At 35.2% G+C, this 19,805-nt stretch overlaps 1 protein-coding gene across 2 annotated transcripts; it reads right to left on the minus strand.

The window, feature by feature from the left end:
• Positions 1-10,113: 10,113 nt before the first annotated feature.
• LOC132632198 (WAT1-related protein At5g64700-like) lies at positions 10,114-18,415 on the minus strand. 2 transcript variants are annotated; one of them, XM_060348034.1, is made up of 9 exons: positions 18,296-18,415; positions 16,715-16,777; positions 15,348-15,601; positions 15,176-15,238; positions 12,074-12,190; positions 11,727-11,952; positions 11,475-11,633; positions 10,898-11,049; positions 10,114-10,659 (listed from the first exon to the last, which is right to left on the minus strand). In XM_060348034.1, exons 3-9 carry the CDS (start codon positions 15,548-15,550, stop codon positions 10,401-10,403), a joined length of 1,179 nt encoding a protein of 392 aa, XP_060204017.1. In that variant the 5' UTR covers positions 15,551-15,601; positions 16,715-16,777; positions 18,296-18,415; the 3' UTR covers positions 10,114-10,400. The 2 variants fall into 2 exon arrangements, with proteins under 2 accessions (XP_060204017.1, XP_060204016.1); XM_060348033.1 differs by lacking the exons at positions 16,715-16,777; positions 18,296-18,415 and having other exon boundaries at positions 15,348-15,783.
• Between the last annotated feature and the right edge of the window lie 1,390 nt (positions 18,416-19,805).

The following is a 19,805-nucleotide window of genomic DNA, read 5'->3' on the forward strand; positions in this document are numbered from 1 at the left end:
GAGAATAAGATGGTTTTCGTTGGTAAAGGACCTCTAAAGGTGATTTGTGACCCAATAGCTTACTTGGTAAAATATTAAGGAGATACGTCGCCATTTGCAATGCATGATGCCAAAAAGACGGAGGAATGGAAGCATGAGCAAGAAGAGTCCGGATGACATTATTTAGTGAACGAATTTTTCTTTCTGCTTTCCCATTTTGAGAGGATGTATGAGGACACGAAAGACGGAAAGACATCCCATTGGACGCACAAAACTTTCCGAATTGGCTATTAGTATATTCCCTCCCATTATCACATTGGACATTCTTGATAGGACGTTCAAATTGAGTAAGAATATGGGTCTTAAAATCCATGAATTTTGAGTAAACATCAGATTTTCTAGCCAAAGGGAAAGTCCACAAATAGTTGGTAAAATCATCCAAAAACAGAACATAATAACGATGGCCCATAGAACTCAAAATTGGAGAAGTCCATAAATCACTATGAATAATGTCAAATGGAAACAAAGTTTCGGAAATAGAACTAGCAAATGGCAACTTAACATGTTTACCAAGAACACAAGAATGACAAATACTAGATGAACTAGAACTATTACATTCAATGCTTTTATTACGCCTAAGAAAATCCAAAATAGAAGCTCCCGGGTGGCCCAAACGATCATGCCAACGGGTAGAAGACAAGGCAGCAAAAGTCGACGGTGAATTGGTGGAATATTTGAAGGTGGACAATGGATAGAGAGCACCCCTACTATTACATCTCATGAGAGCCATCCCCGTCCGGAAATCCTTCACAGAAAACCCATAAGGATCAAATTCAACACTCACATAGTTATCAGTAGTAAATTTACGAACCGATATCAAATTCTTTATGAGTTTTGGCGCATGAAGGACATTGTTTAACAATAAAGGAGGGTTCGGGGGAGGCAATTTAGCATGACCACGACCTCGAATTGGAATTGAATTACCATTACCAACAACAATGCCAGTATTACGATTGCTAAAATTAAAATAAGACGAGAGAGTACCTTTTGTGGATGTCATATGGGACGTGGCGCCGGTATCCATATACCAATTCGAATCGGGTTGGTTCAACATCATCGTGTGCATGGCCGATTCAATATCCGTCAGAGTCCATTGCGTCGGGGGGCCCGCGGCTGCATATGGCTGCTGCTGTGGTCACGAGCCCAAACTACCAGGCTGGGCCAGCGACCTCGGGCCAGACGAAGAAGATGGCGGCTGCCACTGCTGCTGTGGCCGAGCCCACTGCGTGGTAGGATACGGGCAAGGGGGAGCCCACTGAGGCATCCAACCCCACTGCCACGGTGAGGAGGGTTGTTGCCACTGCTGCTGGTCACCTGAGGGGCGTCCTCCACGGCGTCGGCTGCCACTGCCGCCGCCCGAACCACGGCCACCGCCGTTATTATTCCCGCCGCTAGAGCCGCGGTTTTTGTTGTTATTTTTGCCCCGATGTTGGTGAGAACGACCAGAATTTTCCATATGAGAAGAGTCATCAAAATCACGTTTGGAATTAGCCACCATAGCCGCGGGCGAGTCATCGTGCATTTCAGCCAACGCCTTTTCCTCAAGGCACAAACTTGATCGAGCTTCGGAGAATGGTGGAAGAGGCTTACTTTGGCGGATGTAGGTACCCAAATTCTTGTATGCCTCTGGGAGTCCAGCCACCAGTTGGAGAACGAGGCGGTTGTCGATCACCGGAGCCCCAACACTCTTAAGTTGATCGGCCAAGGTCTTGAGACGTTGGCAATACGCCGAAGCGTTTGGAAAATCCCGCATCTTGACATGAGAGAAATCATGTTCCAAAGCAACGGCACAGGAGTTTTTGTTGTCTTGAAAAAGATTACGGAGGCGATCCCAGGCCTCCTTTGCCGATAGGTCTTCTTCGATGATTGTATGCAATAAGTCCGTGGAGATGGTTGCATATACCCATTGAAGTACCGTGGCATCCAAAGTGGACCACAACTCCTTTTCGTCGTCGGTGGTAGGATCCTTCTCCTTTCCGGTTGGCAGAATGTGGGAAAGGACACGGTGAGACCGGGCATGAAGTTTGAATAATTCGGCCCAAGCCGAATAATGATCCGTTTCCATCTCAAGAATGATTGGGATGTGATTCTTGATGTTGGAGACAGCCAAAGCATGATGGAACTTGGTGTCTGCCATTGATGGAAGGTAAGAAAAATGGACGGAAATCGAAGAAGACGTCAGAAAAGTGGGTATAGGACGTCGGAGAATTAGGGCAGCGGAAGAGAAGGAAAAGAAACCCTAGTATCTGATACCATGTAAAGATATGGATCATGGGCCTAACTCAACCTCAAAAGCTAGCTTATGAGGGGAGGATTGCCCAAGTCCATATAAGGAGACCACCCATCTCATTAACCACCGATGAGGGACTTTTTTTCATTCTTCAACACCCCACCTCACGCCCAGGGCTGGACATCTGCAGCGTGGGCAATTTAATTTGGGGGCCTAACATCGGGTGAGATGGGTCCTGCTTTGATACCATGAAAGAGATTAATTCCGTGATCATTCTCATTGATTGAGTTGGTAAATATACCATAGTTACAATGTCCTATTAGGATACAAACTATACTAACCTAAAATAGAAGATTTACAAAATATTCTTTTACTACATATTTACACTATTTATCATTATTTTCTTCCATCCTTAATTGCTCCACTGTAAATGGATTGCTTTCCGAATCACAACGCTTCAACTATCATGACTTTTCCAATAAAAGAAATTGGACTACTATGGGCATGAAGTATCATTAGCCTTCGAGGCTACCATTCATTACTCATTTGTCAAGTAGTTTGAACCAATATCTGCATCAATATAAAGTAACACATTTTTTGGAGAAGCAATTAGTGAAGCAGGGGTTAGTTCGCTCCTAGTCACATAATCTTGTATTTCAATGTCTCTCACATAAATAAAAAATCGAGTGTACCGGTCCACCACATTTATGTTTGCGGCGATAATATGACACAATATGGCCTTTTTTGTGTGGTTTAACTTTGTCTCAATTTGGAATCACGACTCTTTCATGTTTTAATTCTTTTGTTGATTAGCTTTAAAGGTTGCTCATTAGTCAATGCTTTCGGTTAAATGTCGGTTTCTGCCGTACTTGAAGGAGATTAGCTATATTTGTTGGGGTTCCCACTCTTTGCCCACTGTTTTCGCGATCCATTTGGTAAATATCTGTTGACCTTTACACGCCTAACCACGCAAATTAAGTCAGGGCGTGTTCGGAGGATATTTCTAGAGAATATATTTCAATTTTTTGGGTTGATCAAATTTTTTTGAAAAATATTTTTTCTAAGAAAATAAATTTCTTAAAAATAACTAGAATGACATTCGTGAAAATAAAGAAACAAGTTTCACAAATGACATTGCATATTGATTATGTCTTTTTCATCCTTCAACACACCTCATCTTTATCCAACTCCAGTAACCCTCACCACCTCACACCAGTACCCTCCCACCAACATCTTCCATGGTATTTGTGTAGATCTTATACAAACACTTTTAGGATAATTTTTTTTTTTGGTGAAGACTTTTAGGATAATATTTTTTTTACCGTCGAACAGAAAAAATATTTAAATTTATTTTCCAAAAGAACCTATTCCATGGAAAACATTCTCATTCATATCGAACACATCCTTAGTTCTACTATAAATCTCAGCGGCAGGTGAAAGGAAGTTATGTTCTGCTAAATGCTAATGTCCATTTATTAGTTATCCTTTTATTAGTATCCTAAGGATAAATTGGCCATTGGAGGCATTTGGTCCATGTATTTGGATTCTGTGTTGAAGCATTTTGTGGATACAATTAAGATCGCTATTTGCCACATGAAAAGAGAATCAATTGCCTATAGAATCAGAGTTGTAGTTTCATGGTTGTAATTTGTAATTAATTTCGAGTTCAAATCTGACCTTTGGTCACTTTTTCATTTCCGTCAGTCAAGGGCTCCACACACTCGAAACATTTAAAACATTGTAAAAGAGAAAAAGTACAATTGCCTTTGAGTTTTTTTTTTTTTAAGTTAGAATTAAAATTTTATCTATGACCTCATGCACATTTTGATAAATAATGCTTTGGAGTTGTGTCGTTATAAATTAATTCCTTGGATTACGTAATTGTAATGACGGAATCAGAATTTTCACTAAGAGAGTTCAAATTATGAAAAAGTAAACACATAAAAAAGTCAAAAGGGGTTCAACATCTACTATACTTATAAAAATAATAATTAAAACATGTATAAGCAGTGTAAGTGCTTATGTTAGGGCGGAGCCAAGTTGCGGTCAGGGGGTTTGCATTATTCCAAAAAAAAAATTAAATAAACTTTTTCTTATTTCTTTTTCCAAGTAAAGCTACAAATTTATGTTTTCTCCCCGAACCAAAAAACTTACTTCTTTTATCATTCAGAATTATTTGATTTTTTCTCGGTAGATTGGTCAAATACCTTCAACTCTCCTACCTAAATTCTTTGTGTTGATTTTTTTTTAATTTTCTTTTTTAAGTCTCTCCAGAAACATCCGGGTTATATTTCACTTTCTTCATGACATTAGAATACTAAAAAGAATTTAAATGGATCTCTGTATCTCGTAAAAAGAAGGTGTCCCAGAGATACCATGATTTAACTGTTTTAGGCCAAAAAGGAAATCTATGGTGTAGGAGGCTGCGGGTAAAACCAGATAAATAAATAACGAGAACAGAATAAACTGTCCCAGAAGCAGTACAAAGGTTAAATAAAGAAAAATGTGAACATATGTAGATTCTGTCGGTTGATTGTAATGATTGTTTCCATGACTATTATTCTGCTGGAAAAACAACTGACTTTAAGGGTGTGTTCGGCACGGAGGAAAATATTTTTCAAGGAAAATGTTATCCTAGAAAATAAGTGAATTTTCATTTATTTTTTCATGTTCGTTTGGGTAGTGGAAAATAAGTGAATTTCTTACTTATTTTTTTATGTTCGTTTGGTTGATAGAAAACGTTTTCCGGAAAATACTCATCCAAGCTTCACCAACTTCAATCCAACCCCATACCCCCAACCCCACCCACTCACATACGCCCCCACGCCCCTTCAAAAAAAAAATTCTTTTGATTTTTTTATTTTTTTTGTTTTTTACACCCCCACCCCAACCCTCACCAACTCCAACCTAACCCCATACCCCCATCCCTACCTACACCCCATTCCCACCCACCCATCCCTACGCCCCCACCCCCTCTAATTTTTTTCTTTTTTTGTTTTTTGCACCCCCAACCCCAACCACTCCAGTAATACACCACCCCCTCCCCCCGCACCCTACCCCCCACCCACCCCTCCCATAACATTTTTTTTGAAGTTTTTAATTATTTTTTTTCTGAATTTTCTACACGACCACATCCCCCATCACCCCCCTCCCCCTCCCCAACACCAACATTTTTTTGAAGTTTTTTATTGTCTTTTGCGGGTTTCTACACCCCTACCCCAAAAACAATCTTTTCACCACACACTCCGATGCCCCCCCCCCCCCCCAGTCCCCCCAAAATACCACATCACCCCTTCCAAAAGTTTTAATTTTTAACCACGTAAACATTTATTTTTTTATAATTGTCAACTTTTTTTCAATTTTTCTTTGGAGGGGGGGGGGGGGGTGGGGTGCAAAAAACCAAAAAAAAAAAGGTCAAAACTTTTTTTTCAAAAAATTTTTTTTTTTGGGGGGGGGGGGGGGGTGTTGGTGCGAGGTGGGTGGGGGTTGGGGTGCAAAATACCAAAAAAAATGTCAAAACTTTTTTTTTAAAATATTAATTTTTTTTGCTCGGGGGGGGGGGGGGGGTGAGGGGTAGGGTGCGGGGTGGGGTGGAAAAACAAGTTTTTGTTGGGAGGGGGGTGCAAAAAACCAAAAAAAATATCAAAACTTTCTTTTCAAAAATATTAATTTTTATTTTCGGGGGAGGGGGGTAGGAGTGCGGGGTGGGGTGGAGTGCAAAAAAAAAGGTCAAAGCTTTTTTTTTCAAAAAAAAATAATTTTTTTGTTGGGGGGGGGGGGGGTAGGGTGAGGGGTTTGGGTGGGGGGTGCAAAAAATAAAAAATAATGTCAAAACTGTTTTTTCAAAAAAAAAAAATTTTTGGGCAGGGTGGTGGGTGGGCGTGGGGTGGGTGGGGGTTGGGAATGGTTAGGGTGGGGTGGGTGGGGGGTTGGGAGTGGTTGGGTGGTGGTAGGTTGGTTGGTGGAATGAACTTGTGAATTTGTTTTCCCTACTTTTATTAGGGAAGTCATTTTCCTCAATTTTGAGGAAAATGTTTTCCAAAATTTTTGACCAAACGAACATGAGAAAATTGAAAAACATTCCAGAAAATGTTTTCCTCCATACCGAACACACCCTAAGTAGACTTAATTTCTTTTTCATTTAATTTAATGCTGTTAAATTCTTTTCATTTTATTTTCAAAAAAAAAAAAACAAAGGGAGACTTCTTTTTGTGCGTCGGTGAGCTAAGCCGGAACGTTTCAGCGACAGTTGGATTGGACGGCCAAGAATCCAGGACTCCTACACCAATTATATCTCAAAAAGCTAACCAACCTATGTCAAATAAATTGGATACCAGACCCCGTGCTATATTTATAATTTTATTTTTATGCAATTATAAAAAGAATTGATATATTCTATAACATTATTTGAATGTCACGTATGTAAAGATAGAAATTTTGGGAGCACGGGTTCAATAATTTGTGCTTTGATGTTATTTCTTTGTTTCAGTTTATATGACTTTATTTAAGAAAAAGGGTAATAGATACTTTTTAAACTACACGTTAATCAAATTTGAATCAGAATTTCAAAACTTATTGATTTTTTAACTACTTCTAAATACGAAAACGTCATTTGAACTACCATTCCCCTAGGCTAAAACGTGAAACTTTTTATACATATGGTGATTATGTATATTGTGTCATATAACATGGGCATAGATGCGGTATAAGATTTCTATCCTTTTTTTTTCACTTAACCTATCATAAGTATGTACTAATAAATTATTTTAGCTATTATGGTGCTCTGTATATAATTAGAAAATTGAGACATTGAAAAATGCCTTTTGAGAATGTAACACATATCTTAGTTTCTTTTTAGGATATTAAACAGTATTGCAATAAACATCCGAGTAATTTATTTTATTAGTTGTAACAATATTCAATTAATTTGATTATAGAATTACAGTTGGTGAGGTAAGATATCACCCATGGAACTACAAAATGTAATTAATTGTAATAGTAACTTTTAAAAAATGAAGCTCGATAATAATATATTCAGAACTACTTTTGAAAAATTAATCACCATTATTGACTTAACGGGGGATACATTGAGAATTATATGGATATTGTTTGATTTTTTAATATGGGGCCCACATTTTTTTGATATTGCTTATTTAAAATATGGGGTCCACGTTTTTTTTTTCCAGTTGTAACAATATTCAATTAATTTGATTATAGAATTACAGTTGGTGAGGTAAGATATCACCCATGGAACTGCAAAATGTAATCAGTTGCAATAGTAACTTTTAAAAAATGAAGCTTGATAATAATATACTCAGAACTACTTTTGAAAAATTAATCACCATTATTGACTTAATGGGAGATACTTTGAGAATTACATGGATATTGCTTGATTTTTTAATATGGGTTCCACATTTTTTTTTGATATTGCTTATTTTTTAATATGAGATCCATATTTTTTTTATACTGCTTAATTTTTTTCAAAGATGAGGCCCACATTTTAAAAAATAAATAAATTTATAACATGAGTTGGAGGTGGACGACAAAACCACCTCCAACCCATGCTTATATATAGTAAAAAAATAACGAGTTTTCTCCTTTAAATATTCGAAATGGAGCTACAAATACAAGTACTCTTTCATTTTTAATCAAACGTCGGTGGAAAAACCTGATGAATACGAAGTCATCTTTATTAGAGATTGTGTTAACTGTTAATATAAAATTTAGGCATAAATTCATATTTAATCAGTCTCAATGCGAATTCGGACAACAAGTGAAAACCAAAAAAGTAAAGAACAACATAATTCAATAGCTCATAAATTATGGAGAGGTAGATTGTTGAATGTGCAAACATAATCCTTTATTGGAAGTTGATAATAAATTAGATATAAAATGTAATGGTATTAACAACTGTGTAAGATATTTTGGAAAAATGGTACGAATTTGTACCAAAATAAACAATATCACATGATATTAGAAATATTTTTGGGCTAACTTAGATTGATGTGAGCATATTAGGACTGACAGTATCACGAACGAAGCTATACGAGGCAAGGGGGGAATAGCCTCTGTGATGAACAAGATGCAGAAACAAGGCTAAGATGGTACGGGCATGTAAAGAGGATGAGCACGTAAACCCAGTAACGAGATGCAAGAGGATGGCAGTAACATGTTTGAGGAAAGGCAGTAGACCAAGGAAAAATAAGGTAGAGGTGATCAGATAGCCGACAAGGTATATCTTCAGCTCACTAAAGACATTACCTTAGATAGGAGAATATGGAGGTCGAGAATTAGGGTAGACAGTTAGTGGTAAAGCACAAGGTACATCTTCGGCTCACCAAAGACATTACCTTAGATAGGATAATATGGAGGTCGAGAATTAGGGTAGATAGTTAGTGGTAAAGCAGAGTGCTAGCCTAGAGCACCTATCTATTTCCTTAGTAGTGTTATTATTGTTATGCTAGTATTATCTTATTTTTTTATTTTATTGCTATTGATGTTTCTTTTACTTTGGTTGTTGTTTCTTGCACTTTGGTTATCTCAACTATTTTATTGTCAGTAGGTTTATTTCCACAATATTCTCATCATAGCATTTCAAACCTGTTCAGGAAAATGATTTTTTTGAGCCGAAGGTCTATCGATAATAACCCCTCTACCCTCCAAGGATAGGAGTGAGATCTGCGTACATCTACCCTCCAAGGATAGGAGTAAAATCTGCGTACATCTCATCCTTCACACACTCCACTTATAAAATTTTACTGGATATGTTATTGTTCTTGTTGTTGTTCATAGGTGTAAAAGATAATAATCCTGTGTGAAAAGATCTCATATGTTTAACTATTTTTTTTTTAATTACATGAAGCCGGGGGTGGGGGGTGGGGGAGGGGGTAATTGGGAAGGAAATTACAACGTGCTGATTCAAACCCTCACCAATAAGATAAAAGTTCAGATAACCAATAAACTGAGCTATTGAATCTCCACTTTGTTTAACTGTTTGAGTATTTAAGGCGAGAGTTAACTAAAAAAAACAAATCGCAGCATTAGGATGTAGGCGCACCGACAAATAAATATCTCTGAACTCGTTTTATGGGTCCAATCCAAGACAACTAGATATTAGCGGTACCAAACTTGAAATATCTATAAGTAAATAAAAAAGATGCCTAGTTTGTCATAATTCATACCGTGTCGCTGAATCATCTTAGTAAGGTTAAGATCAATGTTAGATAAGATTGACATCACTAGAAGAAGGATCATCAAGGAAATCCATTTGGCATCAGCTAAACTCCCTTTTGACTTTGGTTTCCCCCATTTTTTTAAGCAGATCAGATGCCAAATTGTCTCTTCTTGTCGCCTAAAGACTAAAGTGGCATAAAAAATCATGCCTCTAATTAATTTGTCAAAAGTAGTTTAATGACTACGTCAAGCAACAACAATCTCCCACTTTAAAAAGTCCTTTCTATGAAATAGATTTAACGAAATATTAACAGAGATAAAGACTGATTCTTCAATGTTCTTATGAATTCTTCTACTATTGACCGTAAAGGAATTCCACTTTGTTGAGTATTACTTCTAAAATCTTTCTCTATATTTGGTTAGTCCTCTCAAATGACAATAAGACCTCAACAATTACTCACCATGATAAACCACTTATTAAGAGGAAAATAGTTAAGAAATTTCGCTTTTCTCAGTATGTGATTACATTATATTATTATCATTTAACTAATTAATCAATCAGTGTCTTAATAATGTCGTCATTTGACAAAGTTAAGTTCATTAGAACAAAATTAAGTAGAAGAATTTTGACAGGGTACATAGTAGGACGCAAGTCCGAATCAAGTCGACTCTCCAGATTTAATAGCTTTTAATTTCTTCTTTAATTTAGTGCTACTATATATATAAACACCTGAGAGTTGAGAGGCTCTTCAAGTATCAAAGGGACAAGGAGTCAACTAAGTCGTTTGTGTCTTTACCAAAACTGGTCCTATCTTTAGAAGAAATTACAGCATCACCATCACCAAATGTTTAATTGTTTTTTTAGTGCTATCTGTTCTATTCCGTTAATACTAAGTTTTTCTTGCTGCACATATTGTTACCATTGTGGCCTTGCAACCTAGGAAACAAAATTCGACCATCATAGACACTCCTTTTTTTCTTGTGTTTGAATGGGTGGAATAGCAACTTCTATTGCTGTTGATTGAAATTTAGCACTTTCGCGTGCTAAAATTGGCAATTCCATGTTACTCGTAGGGCTAGGATGGACCGTTACTTCATTTTCAGGTGGTGGTGCTTCAGTATCCCCTGCATTTGACGATCCAATTTGTGTGAGCTCCTTGCTTTTTGCCCGCAGGAACGAGTACAATCCCACTATGATCAGAAACATGCCAAGCAAGCTGCAACAATAAAGTTAAATTTATTTTTGGTACAACAGAGAACACTTAAAAGTACTAAAATCTTTAAGCTACACTGCTTAATTCTGCCTAGAGCAATAAAGTTAATGAAAGTGGCTAACTAAACATAACAAGATAGCTAGTACTAGTTTTTGCATTTTATAAATTCGAGTCTGTCATCGTAAATTTTGACTAGCAAAGTACTACTTCAAATAACTTGGAAGAAAAATCGTATTTTTACCTTCCGATACTGGTCTCTTGACCAAGGAAGACAGCTTCTGCTATAGCTACAAAAATCAAAGAAAGAGGATTGAACATAGAGGGGTAAGTTGGTCCTCTTCTTTCAACTGCCCATGATATGAGGCAGAATGTTGCTGCCGTTGCCAATGCTCCCTGCATTTATGTTCAAGCACTATTAGTATAAATTTCTCTCCCAATTAAAGGAAATCAAAGGCAGATTCAGGATTAAAACTTTATGAGTTTGAGTTCGGAATTCTACCACAATCAAGTTGATTCATTAGGTTTCAAAATCTATTATTTATACTTATTTAGCATATTTTTAACACATACAGTTTCTGAGAAAGTTACTGTTGTTCAGATGAACCCGTAACTTACACACTAAATCCACTCCGTTTCAAACTGGTACTAATATTATCTCCTTAGATCAATCACCGCAACTGCTTCGATGTTAGTTAATTCAATTCCAAGCTGACTCACTAACTGATTCAAATTTTGCGAAACATGATCGATGGAACAGACCTCGGTGATATGCCTGTGGGAAGTATGTTAGGCCAGGGCAAATAATTAAGTATTCTTACCGAGTAAAAGATAGTAATTAGCTGCAAATTGAGTCCCAGCTTCCAAGAGGCCTTTCTTCTATCTATGCATACTCCAACAATCGCACTTTGGATAGTTGCAATCATGCATATAATAAATGTTGCAGAATATTTGTACGGGAATACTTTGGACACCTTGGCCTGTCACACAATTAAGAAGGGTATAATATCATAAATTACTCGATCTTATACCTCGATTTTGAACTACATAACCTTGGTTAATTATAGGTTTACCTGTATAAGGAACCAAAAACCGTAGGACATACAGCTACACATCAAAAATATAGTCCCACGAAGCATATTTGCATGATCCTTGGAACTATTTTGATGCTTGTTGTGATGACTGACATAGAAAACTTTCCCTTTATAAAGAGTAATCGTCAATGCTCCAGCCAAGCATAACATTGCACCTAAAATTTTAACTTTACCAGCCTTCGTCTTCAATCTTAGCTTTTCCACACTACAACATTTGTATACAACCCGGAATGGAAACAATTAAAGACACGAGTGACCTCGATCAATATGAATTTCATGTCCAAATCTGAATGTTATAGATGAGGAAACTTCAATTAGTTTCATACCGTAACACAGTTGAGAGGATAAAGGTCACTATTGGAATTAGATTGAGGAAGTTAGTTGCATATGTCGCAGTTGTGTCTTTGAGGCCATAATAGAAAAGTCCCATTGCCATGATGATCCTGTTACATGTAACAAAACTTTTAAAAAGCTATGCAAAATGCCAGTACCAAATTAAATATAACCACACAAACACTTGCAGATTGTAAGTTGTGAAATACATAATTAAGCATCACATGTAGTGTTTCAGTAATATATGGCAGCAATGAAATACAGAGGAGGAATACTGACCAAGAAAATATTTTTGGAGTCTGTTAGAAAATGTTCTTGGGCCTGGTCCATTCAAAAGGGCTGCTAATTAGTTCCTTGGCCCATTAATTAATCCTCCACCTTACACTCTATGACTAAGCCTACACCATTATGGAGATTGAAAAGTACACCTCTGTCCATCATAATAGAAACAAGTAAGGTTTTGACTAGCAGATTTTTAGGCTGCGGACAAAGGGTGTTTGTCCGTATCATGAGTATTCCCAGGACCGATAACTCAAGTCATGGTTGCTATCGAGCGCTAATGCAAAGATAAACCCGTAACTCTTCTAACTAGTTTTATTTAATGATCTACGTCAGAGTCATATTTATAACTTGGTTACATTTTTATGTACCACAAAGATCTTGTGGATAACAATAGCTTGCGAACTTTCAGGGGTTGGTAACTAGGTTAGTTGTTATAGTATTTGAAGAGATGAACCTCACCAAGATTCCCTATTAGAATTTGATACTAATAATGCCATGTGACATGCTTATTTAATTTCTGACATACAAGTTCGCATAAAAATTTCATTTCCCCTTCTCTAAGTGTAAAAATACTGCAGATAATGTTGAAGCCGAGTAAAAGTTAATAAGGAGGTCGTTTAATACCAATTTCAGTTCCCCTTACTCTTTTTTCCTTTTTCTTTTTGGAGGACTAATGCCAATCATGTTAAAGAAGGGAAGCAAATCGTGATTACTACTTCCACCGTTCCATTTATGTGATATATTTTTTTTTTAGTCTGTCTAAAAAAAAGTTATACTTATATAGAAGAAATATTTATTACTACTACTTGTCTAAGACATTTTTCTTTCTTTGAGAAAAAAAAAAAAAACTTTCTTGAACTTCATGCTCACTAAAATACCATCACATAACTTGACACAGAGGGACTACCACTTATCCAGAGGCAACAAGAAGGCTTTGCTCGTTCAATTTCATACTTGAAAAGATGCTTACCTGAATCCCAACCTAATTGTAAAGAGGGTGATCAATACCAAAAAATCCTTAAGGTTACTGGCCACAAATCATTGCCATAAATGGTGGCAACCAAATATATCTACTAGTATGTTTTTCAAATCCTGCGCGAGGTAGTTTTTTTTACCAAATATGCTCGTTACATCACCATAGCTTTTCATGGAAATTAAGTAGGAAATGAATTGGGTGTTATTTGAAAGAAAACAAAAATACTCTATGAAGTTAAATTGAAGAATAGATTTGGAAGACGTAGTTGTGCTTAGATATGCACTTCACTTGAAAATGTAGAAGTTTTGTGAGGAAAAAAGTTGTTTTACTTGAAAAACTGGTTACTTGAAAATCTGAATTTCAAGTTAGAGTGAAAATTGACTACAATGTAATAACCAAACAGTTATTTGAAAAAAAAAAAAAAAAAAAATGAAAAGAATCCCCCCAAAAAAAAAAAAAAAATTATATCCAAACAGGCCCTTAACATGGAGTATCGATCATTACAATTAGTTTGATTGATTATTGTTATAAACTCACACACGTGGTCGGATTCCAAATTAAATGCTGTTTATTGCTTAGTGGTATAAACATTCTGATTGATTATTGACATAAAATCACCAAATCGTACACATAAAGACAAGTCTGTATGAGGAGCTAGCTAGTAGGACACGCTTGTTATGTATTACCAGCATGATGCACTAGTAAGTGCTAATCCATGGCCCAGAGAATCTAATACAAGCCTAAATGATCCTCATTTTAGCAAACACAGCTAATAAAGGACGTCATTGCATTGACAGATACCAAGATATGGATTTTGAGTATACATTAACATTGGTAAGTCAAAATTAGTAGTCCATATGGTAATCGACAAAGTAAAGAGTGAAAGTGAAAGTCTCCTAATATGAATGTCAATTGCTAAACAGTAAAAGAAATGATGTAAACTAGAAAAAAACGTATAGGTGGTCGACTTCATGACATTGATACATATTTAATTCCAAATATTAACCCAAAAAATCTTGTTGAGTTTATATGAATTAAACATGAACGTGCCTAGAATTAATCACATATATATAACTTAATGCATGGTCCATAAATACATCGGGTGCAAATAGACAAATCATCATAACACATATACCTCCAATTTATTGGACAGTCTTTTTTTTTAATCAGTTTTTTTGTTTAATACTAATTTGACGTTGAGCTTATTGGAACGGGGGTGTATTATTTATTGATACAGGTCTACATGTGGATGCTAGACGTGCAAGTAATGGTGGTGCGGCAAGACTGCCAAAACTCTTGCTATAAGAATGGCTCTTGAACTTGCCATTAGGAATGATAGGAAGAAGGAGAATATTTTGTCATGTGCAAAGAATTTACAATTTTAGAAGCCTAAACAAACTAGCTTATAACTTAGCTAAATTTTCTATTACTTTGTTGAAAGAAGTATTTTGAGAGCACTTTTTCCCAAGTTGGACTGTATGTAATTGTATCTACTTTTGTTGGATAAAAAAAACACCACAAAAGAATGGGCTTATGTATAGTTGAGGATTATGAGCATTGTCGAAAATGATGCGCAATTTCAGTTTCATAGAACTGTTGAAGCACTAGTTATCACTTTGTGGTTATCTCAATTCTCACTCTATCACAATATAAAGTACTACCAAAAAAGAAAAAGAAGACATTTGTCATGAATTATGAAAGGTGGCAAAGTGAACGGCGTATGTGTCGTCATGAAATGGCTCAAGTTCCCGTACGCGGTTGTTAAAACCTTTTTAGTTCTTAGAATCAATAAAAATACCATACTCTATTGTCCTACTAACAAACAAACAAGACTTACCCGGTTAACGCGATCATGAACAACCAGAAAAATATCGACCATGTTACTTTCTTCAAGCTCTCTCTATCAGAACAGATACATTAAAAAAAACAAAGCATTAACTATAGTGAACATCATTAATATTGAAAGAAAAAAAAAGAAGAAGAAGGAAGATAAAGATAAAGATAAGTACCTTTCCCAAATTAAAGCAAAAGGAGCTATGCAGAGAGTTGCAACAACGTGACGGTAACTCATGAGTGCGAAAACAAAGGTCCCATGACTTAATATCACTTTTGAAAGAAGTTGTAATCCAGTTGCTATCACTTGAACTGTTAACATTCCTATCAATACATTTGATCTCTTCATCTTTTTCTTTATCTCCTCCATGATCTTCATATCCTTCTCTAACTAATTTCTCTCTCAATTATTTTTTCTTGTAGACAAAATCTGCGTGTATATATATACAGAGAAAGAGAGAAAGTATTCACAATCTTTGGTGTGTTCTCTTTTCTTTCTCCTCATGTTTTTAAGGGAAGAGTTAATGATAACGAAGTGAAGAAACTATAAAACAGTAAAGGAGAGTGATCTCCTGGTTCCCAGCAACCACTTGAGTTAATGCTGAGTTTGCTTCTTTGTGTGAGAATCCATATTACATACGACTTTCAACTTGAATACACACGTGTATAAATGAAAACTGTTAGGGAAATCTCGGGATATGGCTCCTATTTTACATGCACTTTATTCGTGTCCACGTGCGGTGCAAGGCAAAATTATCCAATTTTACTCCATCTCGAATTACTTGTCATGATTTTTAATATCTTAGAAGATAATTGTTATTTTGACTAAAGTACCCCTAATTAAAATAATACCTAATAGTTAATATAATTTTTTGACTACATAAAAATTTAGTGGTGTAAATTCGAATAAATTAGGAAAAAAAAATTAATTCCTTCGTCTATTGGCACTTATTTTCAACCAAAATGAAAAAGCTAAGTTGATACGTATTTTAAACAGGTAGGATTAATAGTTATCTTAAATTATATTTTTTTTTCTATTCTACCCTAGTAATTGTTCTTGAATACTATAAACACACTGATTATATAGAGATGACATATAAATAGAATAAATATTTAATAAAGAGAGATTATATTTTAAAACATAAAAATGTGTAAAATTCAGAAATCTTTTCTAATTAATTTTTTGTTAAGGGAACTTAAAAGGGAAACACCACAATTAGTTTCAGAAAAGGGGGTGGGGGTGGGGGTGGGGTGGGGGTGCAGTATTATAATACGTTTGCCATTTAAATTAATATTAATAATATTCACTCGTTCATTTTAACTGTTGCTTTATACCTTCAACATTAAAAAAGTTGATCAATTTTTTTTTTTAAAAAAATCTAATAAACAAGAATAACTTAGTATATTTATTGATTTTCTTAAGAGGTATGAAAAAAGCTAATCGACAATTGAAATTGGACGAAGAGAATAATATGTAATAATAACACTTAACACTTCCATAAAAGAGGCATTAGCTGTACCACAAAAATAAGAGAGTCCTTACCGTTCTCTACTTTTACCTGCACTGTATCCAGTTTGTGCTCTCAGCCAGTTCTTTTGTACGTATCTTCAAATCCAGATAGACAGCAATTAAAGATGTGAAACAGAATTCTGGTACAAGTTATACTCACTAATGAAACAATTCTAAACACTTAAGCAAAACTATTGTCTCAACTGTGTAGGGTCAATAAATTTTATGTAATCACGACGTAAAAATCAGCCGTTTATAAACTATTTAACATGTTTGACCAAACTATTAAAATTCGCAAAAAGTGTATTTCTTGAAAAAGTATTTTCTTTTTTGCACTGATTAATTTGAAAAATATTTTTATTAAGTCTAGTTTGGCGATAAAAATTATTCAATTTTTTCAACTTTTTTCCCTTTATTTGAAAATCAGTGTTTGGTCATGAAAATTCCAAACTTAACATTAAGTTGTATTTCAAATTTGAAAAAAACAGCTTCTCAAAAAAATTATTTTGTTCGGCTTTTGAAAAACTACTTCTACTACTATCTAAAAGCACTATATTTTTTTCCTAAAAATTTGGCCAAACACTCAGATTTATAAATAAACGCTTTTAAAAAAAATTAAACACTTTTAGCTTCGCTAAAATTTGACCAAACAGGCTGTTAATATTTGCAATAAACATAAATTAAATACACGGTAAAAATAGTACTAATTAATCAACTTTTACAGGTTGGAATTTATAATAAATTATTTATGTTATGAAGTGAAAGTTGTCGATGTTTATAAGTCCTTTGTTTAATCAAGTGACGCTTGTCAGTCAACAATAAACTGTGTACTCGCATATTACAAATCGGAGACGTAAGCTTCATCGGCAGAACTTGGTTTTGTTTCTATTTTTAGTCAAGTTGTTGATCACATCATTTGCACCGAAAATATCTCTTTCATTTGCTTTCTGAATAATTTGAACAGTTTGATCAGCTCATAAAATTAGTTTAATTTGATCACAATTTGGCGAAGTAAAAGTGAAAGTTAGGGTGGGAGGAAAATGTTCTCTAATTTTTCATGTTTCGTTGGTTAATTTTTGAAAATTATTTTTTGTAGGAAACAATTGAGGAAATGATGTTCCTAAATCTAGAAATAAAGAAAAACAAGTTCGTAAGTGACATTTGAGACATTTCACATTAATTGTCTCCTCCGCACCCTCTAACATAACCAGCCTTGCTCTCATAATATTTACCAAGATTATTTATAAATACTTTTGAGACAATATTTTGTGTTTACTTAAAAAACACAATAAAAAAAAGGTTTAAAAATCACTTATTTTCAAATTACCATTATGAATCGTAAGAATAACAACTTCAACTTATAAAGAAATCCTAATTACAGAAACTACAAAGAAAAAAGAACTTCTGAAGTAACATTTTAGATTAAAATAATTAAAAGCCACAAATGAACAACTAATTCTTCCGAGAAAATCATATGATATGGAAAATATAAAATGAGGAAAGCAAGAGTATAACTTTAAGGAGTTATATGCTACTAATAAAGCACTTACCCAATATAAAAAAAATAACAAAAGGCAATATGCAGGAGAAAACAGAAATAGAAAAAACATTTACCTTCAATAGCAATTTGATCAACCCAAAGTTTCAATCGCACACACTAGGTGATCTTCCTTAGCATCGTGAACAAGAATATTGATGGCAAAAATTCAAGTACTTTGGCATACGCAATGAAATTGCCTATTAGCTTAATTCTTTCTGTTATAGACATGCATTAGTAATAAATTACTCCATATCTACTTATAAACACCACAAAGAGCCTCAATTTATGCCCTAATAAATGATAGATTATCTACTAATTCGTCTAACTGGACCAGCTCTTATTAAGTTTTGCCCTAATGTCAAAGCCATGTGTAGATATCCTTCTTTTTAAAATTTCTTTTTATAGCGACAGTGTTCGACCCAACTTGCGTGTATTGTGATTTGGTTTAGGTTTTTAATTATCCTTTGTTTTGGTTTTGTTCCAATATTTGAAAAATCGACTTATAAATTGATTTGGGTTTCTTTTAAAGAAAAATCGAACCATAATCACCCCAAACTATTATTGTTTTATTAATTAGGTATCTGCTACCTCCACCACCATATTTGTAACATGTAACGACTCGAAAAATTGAACGAAATCACCTAATATCTTTTAGTCTATCTCAATTCCAACCTTTATCTTGAAGGTCGTTAATGCCTATTCATTGATCAGGAATCAGGAGGCTATAAACTTAGGTTTTTTTTTTTTTTTTTAATATCTTTTTGTATGTGTGTTCTAGCACGTGTTTTGTGTGTTCTAGCGAATGTTCATAACGAAAGTTCTTTATTGTTTGTGTTAGGCCTTTGGTTCATCAGGTAGCTAATATATAAGAAGAACTCGCCAATTTGCGGTGATTATAAAATAGAATTTGTTTTTAAATGAATAATAATGAAAGATTGTTATGTGTGATTAATAATGTTGACATATAAGAATTTTTTGTCATTCATGTAAGCAATTTCATTTTTTATATCATCAGGTCTTGACATAAAATATCTTTCCGATTAACAGAACATTTCGTTACTGACACTTGAAAAAGCAGCTTTCAAGGTCTCGTTACTTTAGTGAATCACATGAGCCCTGATAACTTTTCTACCACATGGAGCTAGGCCGATGAGCTATTACATGCACTTTCTTCAAGATGGTTGCTTTCAAGCTCAACTCCTGATGTTATCGCTCTATCACTTCCTTTTTTTTTTCTTTTTAATAATTAAATTATTAATGTTTAGGGACCTTAGAGTACGATCTGGGTTGTTTCCTGCTCAATTTTGGATTTTAGCATCCAAAAAATCTAGCTTTACAAATGACTCGGGCCTGTACTTGAAGTCTCTCTGGAGCTCATAAGGCAAAATGAGGCCACCCTAACCTAGAGGTGTCAACCGGTTCCAACCGGAACCGGACCGGGAACCGGTTAGGAAACCGGCCGGTTCCGGTTCCAAAACCGGAACCGGACCGGGAACCGGTTAGGAAACCGACAGGTTCCGGTTCCAAAACCGGAACCGCCTAACCGGTTCCGGTTAACCGGTTTTAAAGTCCAAACCGGAACCG

This window comes from Lycium barbarum, chromosome 3, assembly GCF_019175385.1.
Source record: "Lycium barbarum isolate Lr01 chromosome 3, ASM1917538v2, whole genome shotgun sequence".
In the NCBI taxonomy this organism is placed as follows: domain Eukaryota; kingdom Viridiplantae; phylum Streptophyta; class Magnoliopsida; order Solanales; family Solanaceae; genus Lycium; species Lycium barbarum.